General features: G+C 62.2%; 1 protein-coding gene across 6 annotated transcripts in view; it reads right to left on the minus strand.

Annotated features, from left to right (window-relative positions):
* Positions 1-1,269: 1,269 nt before the first annotated feature.
* The window catches only part of SEPT9 (septin 9), a 167,910-nt gene continuing 159,544 nt past the window's right edge, over positions 1,270-9,635 (minus strand). For all 6 annotated transcript variants that reach the window (XM_012664218.1, XM_012664214.1, XM_012664217.1 and 3 more), the window contains 5 exons: positions 9,253-9,370; positions 8,084-8,179; positions 7,720-7,816; positions 4,058-4,109; positions 1,270-3,273 (listed from right to left, as the gene is read on the minus strand). In XM_012664218.1, coding sequence (XP_012519672.1) covers positions 3,138-3,273; positions 4,058-4,109; positions 7,720-7,816; positions 8,084-8,179; positions 9,253-9,370 — 499 coding nt within the window. In that variant the 3' untranslated portion in view covers positions 1,270-3,137. The remainder of the gene's footprint in view (positions 3,274-4,057; positions 4,110-7,719; positions 7,817-8,083; positions 8,180-9,252; positions 9,371-9,635) is intronic.

Consider the following 9,635-nt stretch of genomic DNA (forward strand, 5'->3'; position numbering starts at 1 on the left):
GCCTTTGTAGAGGTAGTTAAGGTAAAGACCTAAATAATATCCACCTGAACTAAGGTGGCCCTAAATCCTAACAGATCTTTCTTGTAGAGACAGAAAGGGAGAGAAGATCATGAACAGATGGAGGCAGAGTCTGCAGTGACGGGGCCACTGGAACTGGCAGGGGCCGGGAAGGATCCTCCCGGGAGCCTTTGGGAGGAGCGGGGCCCTGCTGCCGCTCGGTCTCGGACGTCTGGCCTCCAGGGCTGTGAGTATAAATTTCTGCTGTTTTAAGCCACACAGTGTAGGGTCACGTGTTACGGCAGCCGCAGGAAGCTGGGACCCGTGGGAGAAGGAACCCGGGTGACGCACACACCAGGGCGCTAGACCAGAGCTGCCTTCACCTCTTCCCAAGCGTGTGTGAAAGGAAAGCTCGCTCGGCCAAGCCTGGAGTTCTAGTCCATATGGGGCCAAGTTCCCCCAGAATGAGTTAAGTCGGCATGAAACAACTGTCAAATACTGACCAGTTCATGGGGTTTGACCTAATAGATTTCAATTCCAAAAAAGAAAAAGTGGGAGCTGGGCGCCGTGTCTCACGCCTGTAATCCCAATACTCTGGGAGGCCAAGGCGGGAGAATCACTTGAGGTCAGGGGTTCGAAACCAACATGAGCAAGAGCAAGACCCCGTCTGTACCAAAAATAGAAAAATTAGCCAGACGGGGTGGTGGCGCACACCTGTATGTAGTCCCAGCTACTCGGGAGGCTGAGGCAGGAGGATCGCTTGAGCCTAGGAGTTTGAGGTTGCTGTGAGCTAGGATGATGCCACTGCACTCTAGCCCGGGCAACAGAGCAAGACTCTGTCTCTCAGGACAAAAAAAAAACAAGAGAGAAACTTATTTTCAAGCACACACTAACTAGAGGCGGTTCACAGCGCCTCCCTGCGGAAGTCCCTCAGACCTGCCTTTAACTGAAACGCTAAGATCTGCTATTCTCTTTTCTGTCATTTCCAGTGAGTGCGTCTCAAGTCCCCAGAACCTCCTCCCCCCCGACCCCCAAGCAGAGTAAACGATTCACTCTGCAAGTGCTCTGTCTGGGAAACGCTCTGGGATCATAAATTCCCAGGAGTCTTTGTTTTTGTGTTTGTTTCAATTCTTGCGAGTACGAATTCGAGATCCAACCTGCCCTGACCTTTTCTCTGCCACCTGCAACTGACCCCACCCGGTCCCAAGGCCAAAAGGAGGACACTGCTCCCGGGGACAGAAAAGAGAAAACATCCTCACTCCGGAGACATCCGGGTTTGCATGTGAAACATTTATTTCAGGAAATACACTTTCAACACTTAGTCATTTATACAAAAAGAGACAATTTTCTCGGGAGGCACCGAGCAGAAGGCTGTTGCGGAACAGAGCCTGAGGGAGCTAACGGGTCGCAGATCCGGCACACAGAGGGAAAGCGAAGCCAGCCGGGCGGGATGTTGCCACCCGCCACCCCACGGCCAGGCCCTGGCGCCAGAGATGGACACTTCCTTCCAAATCTTGGTTTTGGCAAAAACACGGCAAGTTGGCAAGTAAACTATCCCGCTGAAGGGTTTGGTGGGGGCCCTTCCTCTCTCAGGTGGGGAGGGAGCGAGATGCTGGACAGTGGCTCCCACACACGTGCACGCACACCCCCAGCCTGCACCTGCCTCCCGCCGCGCCCCTCTGCGCCGCAGGAAGCCAGCCCGGGCCTACAGGCAGGTGCTGCACCTGTGTGCGCTCTCGTCTGACCTCTCCCTCTCCCCACGAGCAAAACAGGATCGGGCAGGGAGGGGCTCTGGCCAGCTGTGCAGCCATGACGGCCCTGCTGGTCCCCTGCTGGGGACAGAGGGTGAGGGGGCCGGCCTCGCTGCCGTGAATCCTCGCTCCGCAGCCTGGCTGAGGACTGTGCACACGGACCCCTCGTCTCTCCTCCTGGGGCTCCGGGGTGCAGGGGCCCAGGCTCACCCGGCCCCCCACCTCCCAGGTCGTGGGCCAGCAAAGCCAGAGCCACGGAGGGGTGAGTGCTGCAGGGGCGGCCTGAGCATTGGGGAACTATCACTCAGTCTGGGGCCAAACCAGACTGGACAGACGGACGGACACGCACACACTTCCCCAGTCACATGGGGCAGGGCAGGCACTTAGGCCGCTCCAACCAGCCCAAGCCACGGCCACATGCCCCCACACCCAACCTTCCTTCCGGCACCTTCCACGGCTTCCTCCCTCAGCTCCTCCTCCAGATTCACTTGCTTAGACCTTCCCAAAAATCAGGGGTGGGGTGGGCGCATCGTTTTTCCTTCCCTTTTGTCCTCAGTCGGGGCCCGGCACGTCCGCAGCCCCTGCAGCCCCGTGGGAGGTAGAGACGCGCGGTGGGACGGTGGGGAGGTGCAGACTCGCCTCCCCCACTCCAACCTGGCCTGTCTGGCTCAAGTGGCTCTCGGACGGCTGAGATAAAGGCACTTTCTGCCCCGGGACGGGCTTACGGGCGGGCGGCTGCCAAGGGGCCAAGCCGTGTCTGCGCAGTCGGCAACTGAGGTTTGTGGGATTCTCTGGCCTCCCCCGGGGAGCAGGGTAGGGGCAGGTGCTCTCTGAGTTATGTGGTCTGGTGATCGCCCACGAAGCTGGGGGGCGTGGGGGGGTCCAGGTCCACCCGGCCGGCTCCATCTGCCCCTGGGCACAGCCCCGACACCCTCTGGGGGCTGTGGCCAAGCAGGATGGAGGAGCCTCCTGATGGGCCCTGCGGGGGCCTGGTCCGCACCGGAGCCCCATCTCTGAGAACTCCACCCGGACCAGGGTCGGCACAGATGGCAGCTGCTCCCCGGGCCCTCAGGAAGCCGGGCCTGAGACACAGGGCCACGTCGATTCGGGGTCCTTGCGCCCCTCCTTCGGCTACCGTCCAGCTGCCCCCAGACCTCAGGGCCGGGGAGGCCGCCTGCAGCCCGAGGGCCGCCCACCCCGCGCCCGCACTCAGCGGGCTAATGACAAACGCACTCCAGAGGACGCACCTTATCTTGTTACATGGCAGCGTGTCAAAGGGGCGGAGAACGATGACAAACGGAGAAAATTATATAAAATAAAATGGGGCAATGGGCAGGCCGGGGGGTGGGGAGGACTCGGGGGCAGGGTCCGGGGGGGCGGGGGAGGCGTCTACATCTCCTGGGCTTCCGGCTCCTTCTCCTCGACGCCGTTGGACATGGCGCTGTTGCCCTCGTTGAGGCGCTTCACGCGGTAGGCCTCGAAGTGGATGCTGCTGGTGATGTCCTTGATGTTCTGCATGTGCGTCCTGGGGGCGGCGCAGGCGGGTCAGCGCGGGGGCCACGGGCAGGCGTGGCGGCTGCCCTGCTCGGCCCGCCCCACCTCGACCGAGCGGCTCCCCCCAGGGCTGGGCACAGGTGACGAGCAAGGGTCAGTCTCTCAGGACACACATGTTCTAACACACGTCTCCCTTTTTGTGTCCCTCCTGCCCCCCAGGAAAGAAAGTCCTGGGCTCAGACTTTCTCTCCTTGGCGGCTCAAGAGGAAAGACATGGGAAGGGCGCTGGGAGGGCCAGGCTCTCTGAGATGGGGGAGGGCGGGGGTCGCTCCTGGAAGGCCCCCTCCCCCTGGCCCCACCCTCTGTGCTGCTCTGGGGCCACCCCGCTCCCTCCCTACTGGGGCTGTCCCCTCCCTGCCTGGGCTCGAAGAACCGAGGAGCCTCGGCCAGGTCAAAGGGGCTGGGGTCACGGGCCACTGGGATCGGAGCTGAGGACGCCCCCGCTGCCCGCCAGAGCCTCAGCAGACACCTGCTGACGAAGGGGCCCAGGCCTCGGTGGGTCAGAGCGCGGCCCTGCCACCCAGGTGACCTCACGTGGGCTAAAAAGGGTTTTCGCCTCTTACTTCATTTCCAAGTGGGTTTTTTTTATAAATTTAGAAAATGGGTTCTGAGGTCTTCCTGAGGACAGGCAGGCAGAGGGCAGGACGCACCTGCTCTGCCCCCCACCCCCCACTGACGTGGGCCCCTCTCAGGCGCCTTCAGGGCCACAGGCTGTCAGCTCCTGCGCCCAGCACTGCCCCAGCCCCGTCTCTCACCTGATGAGCAGGTCCCGCAGGTAGGCGAACTCACAGTGTGTGGTATTTTCCACTGAGGAGAGGAGACAGCAGGGGCTTTAGTGTCCTGGCGGGGAAGCCCTTCCCTGGTCCCCACCCAGCCCTCCCGCCCAGTAATGCTGGTGCTGAGAGTGGCTTCCAGGACAGCCCTTTGGGAGGGGATGGGGGAGGGAGGGGAGTCGCCGCCCTGCAGGTGAGAACTGGGGTGGTTGCACAGACCCAGCTCCTGCTCCCCAGAAGGTTCCAGGCTAGTAGGGAGGTGGCACAGTGACCAAGCCGAGAGTGTGGAAGAGCCACAGCGAAGAAAGTGGGGCCCCCGCACCACCGGGGTGACCAGGGAGGGCTCCCGGGAAGAGCAGGATGTCCCAGCAGAGCCCTGAAGAGAGGCAGGGGCTGGGACTGGGGCAGAGATTTTGAAGAAACCTGTGGCCCCTGGCTGTCGTCCCACACGGCTCGCCCACCACACCTGTGCTCAGGCACACGCACAGGGGACACGCGTGCACAGAGGCCACGCACCCCGGGCTGCGTTCGCGTCAAGCTCAAGAGCCAGCAACCAAACACCGCACTGCTCAGGGACAGGCGCATGTGGCACACACACAACACCCAAGGGTGTGCCGGGCACAAGCTCAGGACAGCGGTCACTTCCAGGGGACACATGAAGACAGGGTGGGGGGTCCACAAGCACCATAGGCGCCCCCAAAGCACGCTGGTGGCCATTGCAGAGGGTCATGTCATTGCTGTGCTTTGTAACTTATGGCCACACAGTGCCGCGTCTGCATAATTATCATGTAACGGGATCTTCTAGTGAGGGGCGGAGAAGGCGAACAGGTCACTGTCAGGAGCTATTCCTGCCAGGTGCTCTTCGCGCACGACTGATCAATTCAGTCCCCACCGCACACGCCCTGCAAGGTACCCACTACGATCCCGCTTTTGTCGTCTTATGAAAGTGGGGCTTAGAGGACGCAGGAAGCGTCTGTCCAGGCTCCAGAGCTCTGAGGCCGGAGCAGGACTCGGAACTCACACACCTGGCTCCCGGCTGTCCCATCGCAGAGCCATGTGACTCTTCTCAGAGTTAAAAGGTCAGGTTTTCGCTCAATAAGGCGGCAGGCAGGGCCTGGCCGGGCAAAGCCCACCTGGCTCCATCCTGCCCGGCCCTCGAGGGCTCTCAGTTCTGTGCCATCCGCCTCCTGCCTGGCCCTGGGCCTCCCCCACATGCTGACCCCGCATGGCTGTGTCCACACCAGACCCTGCTGCCGGCTGACCCACATTCTCATCTAGCTTTGCAAGGTGGCGAGGGCTGGCAGGAAAAACCGAGCTCTCGCAGGTCACGGTTTGACGGTGTGATCTCTGCATCCTGGCCTGGGCAAGTTATTTGGGTCTCTCTGACCCTCGGTTTCCTCATCTGCAAAATGGGGATGATGATGTCATTCACCCCTCAGGGACAGGACGAGGTGAGTTCGTGGTGTGGTTTCTACCTCCCGCCTCCCTCCTGGCAAACTGTAGGTGGTCTCCAAGGATGGGAGAGGTCCCGGGAGACGGTGCACACCATGTGGGAGCCAGGAACAAGGAAAAGGCGCTTCACAGCCACACCTGCCAGGTGAGCCTAGTGGCCGCTTCTCGGGTCAAGTTTCAACTCACGAGGTCCCTGGTCTAAAAGCCCATCGGTGCTCTGGGGAAGTCTCCAGGGTCCTCACGGGGTGTGTGAACCGTCCTTACAGCTCCCTGGGGCTGCTTCTGCTAACGTGAGCTGCTGGTGCCGTCGGAGGGCAGGGTCCCCTCCCGGCTGCTCTTTCCCGACAGCGTCCCTTACTGGGCTGGCCACCAGGGGGCAGAAGAGGCCTGCCAATCTCCCAGCTGCCCCGCCCCGCCCCCGCAGGCCTTGGAAACGTGCTTTTCTTAAAAAGGTTCCTCAACAGCCAGATTTCTTTGGGCAGAGGAAGAGAGGAACTGGAAGAGGAGGGGCCGAGGGGAGCCGGCCCAGGGAAGAGCCTGACAGTGCAGACAGACGCTGGAAAACACCAGGCTGCACCCAACCCGCCAGCTCCCACGTGGTGGTCCCGGCAGGGGCGCGGCAGGGAGGAGGGCAGACCCCCAGAGAGAAAGGCCCACATGTTCTCCACGACCTAACTCCAGGGTGTCCACTGCAGGGCTCTGGCACCCTCGGCAGCTTTGCTGCCCGGCTGCATCTCCTCCCCGCAAGGAGGGTGGAGGGGGACCCTCCAGGGAGCCCAAGGATGCAATGGGCTCAGTGAGTGCTTCCTGCCTGGAAGCTGTCACTGTAACTTTTTTTTTTGAGACAGGGTCTCGCTCTGTCACCCGGAAGAGTGCAGTGGCATCATTATGTCTCATGGCAGCCTCAAACTTCTGTGCTCTAGCGATGCTCCTGCCTCCGTCTCCTGAGTAGCTGGGACTACAGGCGTGTACCAGCACGCCTGGCTAATTTTTCTATTTTTTGTAGAGACGGGGTCTCGCTCTTGCTCAGGCTGGTTTCGAAATCCTGAGCTCAAACAATCCACCCGCCTCAGCCTCCCAGAGAGCTAGGATTACAGGCGTGAGCCACCGCGCCCAGCCCATAACCAGTTTCTTAAAGCAATCGCTCCCCCAAAGCTCCAGGGGTCCGTGGACATCCTCCCAACTTACTAGAGGCTTGGCGCACAGACCCGCCACTCTGGACGGTGCGGACGGAGGCCTGGAGGGTTGAGAGACTCACCCCAAACTCACAGAGCCACGACTTTCTGCTCCCTTCCCCACTGGGCTTTCCAGCCAAGTCGCTCTCAAGGAACAAAGTGGCCTCCCCTCCTACGTTCCACTCCCCTTTTCCCTGCGTTCTAACGAGGAGGAAAGGAACAGAGAGGAAGAGTACAAGAACGCCCAGCCCAGGGTGTTAGCACCGTGGTGGGTTAAATTGTGCCCCGGAAAAGACACGTCTGAGCCCCAGCCCTGGTCCCCACGACTGTGAGCTTGCTGGAAGGTCTTAATTAAGGATCTCCAGATGGGATCATCCACCTAGGGTGGCCCTAAGTCCAATGACGGTGTCCTCATAAGAAGAGGACACAGACACACACAAGGTCAAAGGCCCTGTGGCAACGGGACAGAGATCAGAGCAACGTGTCTATAGCCAAGGGATACCAAGGGCTGCCAGGAGCCACCAGGAGGAGACAGGCCGGGGACGATTCTCCCCCAGGGCCTCCAGAGGAAACAGCCTGCCACTGACACCTCGATTTCAGACTTCTGGCCGCTAGAACCAAGAGAGCAAACGCCCGCTGCTTGAGGTCCCCAGTTGTGCTCATTTGTTACAGCAGCCACAGGGCACTATGGCGTGGGGGTCCTGGGAACTCCTGCAAGGGGGCAGGTCCGAGGGTCTGTCTGGTTCTCAGAGCTGGACAGAGCTACAGCCGAGCCCTTTTCTAGGACCAGAGAGGTTGAGCGATTTGTCCGGGGTCACACAGCTGCCTGAGAACAGCCGGCCCCCACACCCAGAACCTGGCGGCCCTCATCCTGGCGCCCGCCTCCCTGGGTATCTTCCTGCCCCATGGGAGATTGGGATGGGGCCCCTGGACAGGCACGCACCCCCTCCCACAGGGCAGGGCAATGCAAGAGCTGAGGTTTCCAGAGCTCCCAGCATCGGGCCGGCTCGGCAGTACCTTCGATGGTGCCCCACTTGGTCTTCCTCCCCAGGATCCGCTTGCCGTTGACCTGGTACTCGTGGTCACTGCCCACCACAGCAAACGGGATCATCTCCTGGGGAAGGGCGGTGGCATTGGCCACGTGTGTGCAAAGGCCCGTCCCTCCCCTGGGCAGAGCTGCTCTGAGCCCCTGGCCAGAGACTTCGGCCTGAGAGGGCCGGTGTGGACCCCTGGGCCCCGTCCCCTCCTGGCCCAGAGGATACATCCTCAGGGCTCAAGGCCATCCCCCCAAAGCCCCTAGACAGGGCGGGAACCCCCACCCCGCCACGCCCTCCAGCAGGAATTGAGGGTCCCGGGAGCAGGTCCTGGCGGATTCACTCACCCGGAACTTCTCGTTCACCATCCGGTCCTCGGAGTCCTCGTCAAACTCCTTCTGGGGGTACACGTCGATGCCGTTGGACAGCAGGTCCGCGGTGATCTGTGGATGGGGAGAGATGTGGCACGTCCCCGAGGCAAGCTCCGCCCACCCACCGGAGTCTGCCCAACACGTGACCTCCACACCACGAGCTGCCCGAGGATGGGGTCAGGGGAGGGCTCTGGGGGCTGTGACCCTGGTGGTCCCCCATTCTCGTGCCTCCCGAGGGGAGGGGTCAGCTGCAGACCCGCCTCCGTGAGCAACGCCGCAGGTCCTGAGGGGCTCCCGTCCTCCTCTCCAGCTCCTCACACCCCCGAGGAAATAACTCAGGGCGGCCGAGTCCTCGGCCCCGAATCCCTACCTAGAAACCCCCTGGGCGCAGCCCCCAACCCTCCTGCAGCCCAGCGCGCACCTGCCTGTGTAAACCGCCCGCACCCTGACACGGCCCAGCAAGGTGCTGTTCGACAGGCGCGCCCGGTGACAGCGGCACGTCTGCCCACGCACAGAGCTGAGCCTCCTAGGGCTTCTCGCTCCCGTCCCTGCAGCAGATGCACACACTGCGCAGTGGACAGTCCTTCCCTCGGCATGCTGGGAAAATCCCTGGCGCCCGGCCCCGGGGTGGGGGCTGAGCTCGGGAGGTAGCTCAGAGGGCCTCTGCCGGAGCCCAGGCACCTCAGGGCTTAAAAGTTCCCCAGGCAGTTCTGACGAGCCACCTGCTAGGAAGAAGCGACCCAGGGCTCGCCCTCCTGCTCGGACACCCCTCCCCACCCGCTGGCCGTGGCCTCGCACTGTGGCAGAGGAGAAGCAGCCACTCGTCCCCTGCAGAGACTGTCTCTTTGGGATTCTCTTGCTCTAATAAGAACCAGGCAGGTTGTATCTGACAGCCCCTCTGCAGCCTGGAAGGGAGGGTCGCCGTCCGCCTGGTCTGTGTCTTCTCCAAACCCCAGACCTTGTATCTCGGGGGCTGTGGGAGAACAGACCTCACGGGAAGCTGCTGTTGAGAGACGAGGGGAGCTGGGGCCTCCCGGGGACCACCCCCCAGCATCCACCGGCCTGTGAAGAGTGACAGGCAGTGCCCCTGGGGCTGGGGTGGCCCTGCCAGGCCTGCGGCTTGTCCAGGCTGCCCCGAGACCTACCCGCTGCTTGAAGTAGACCCTCTCCTCCAGGGTCAGCGTGTCGGCCTTGGCGATGACAGGGACGATGTTGACCACCTTGCTCAGGCGCTTCATGAACTCAATGTCCAGGGGCCTGAGCCTGAAACAGACGACGTGAATGACCCTCGGCTCGGGGGAGGGAAACGGGGAAACAAGGGAGGGTCCCCACCTCCAGCGCCGGGGACGTGGCTCTCGGGTGGCAGCTCAGGGCTCACAAGGGGGCCCGTGCTGGCGAGGCCCTGGGCTGAGCCCAGCCCAGCCGTGCGTGTGGCGCAGAGGGAAGGAACAGGCGGCCCCGACACGGGCAGCACCCCTGGGCAGGGCAGGACGGCTGCGGGGGGCCGACTCCCAGCACACTTAGCCAC

The sequence above is a fragment of the Propithecus coquereli genome, unplaced genomic scaffold (assembly GCF_000956105.1).
Source record: "Propithecus coquereli isolate 6110/MARCELLA unplaced genomic scaffold, Pcoq_1.0 Scaffold871, whole genome shotgun sequence".
In the NCBI taxonomy this organism is placed as follows: Eukaryota; Metazoa; Chordata; class Mammalia; order Primates; family Indriidae; genus Propithecus; species Propithecus coquereli.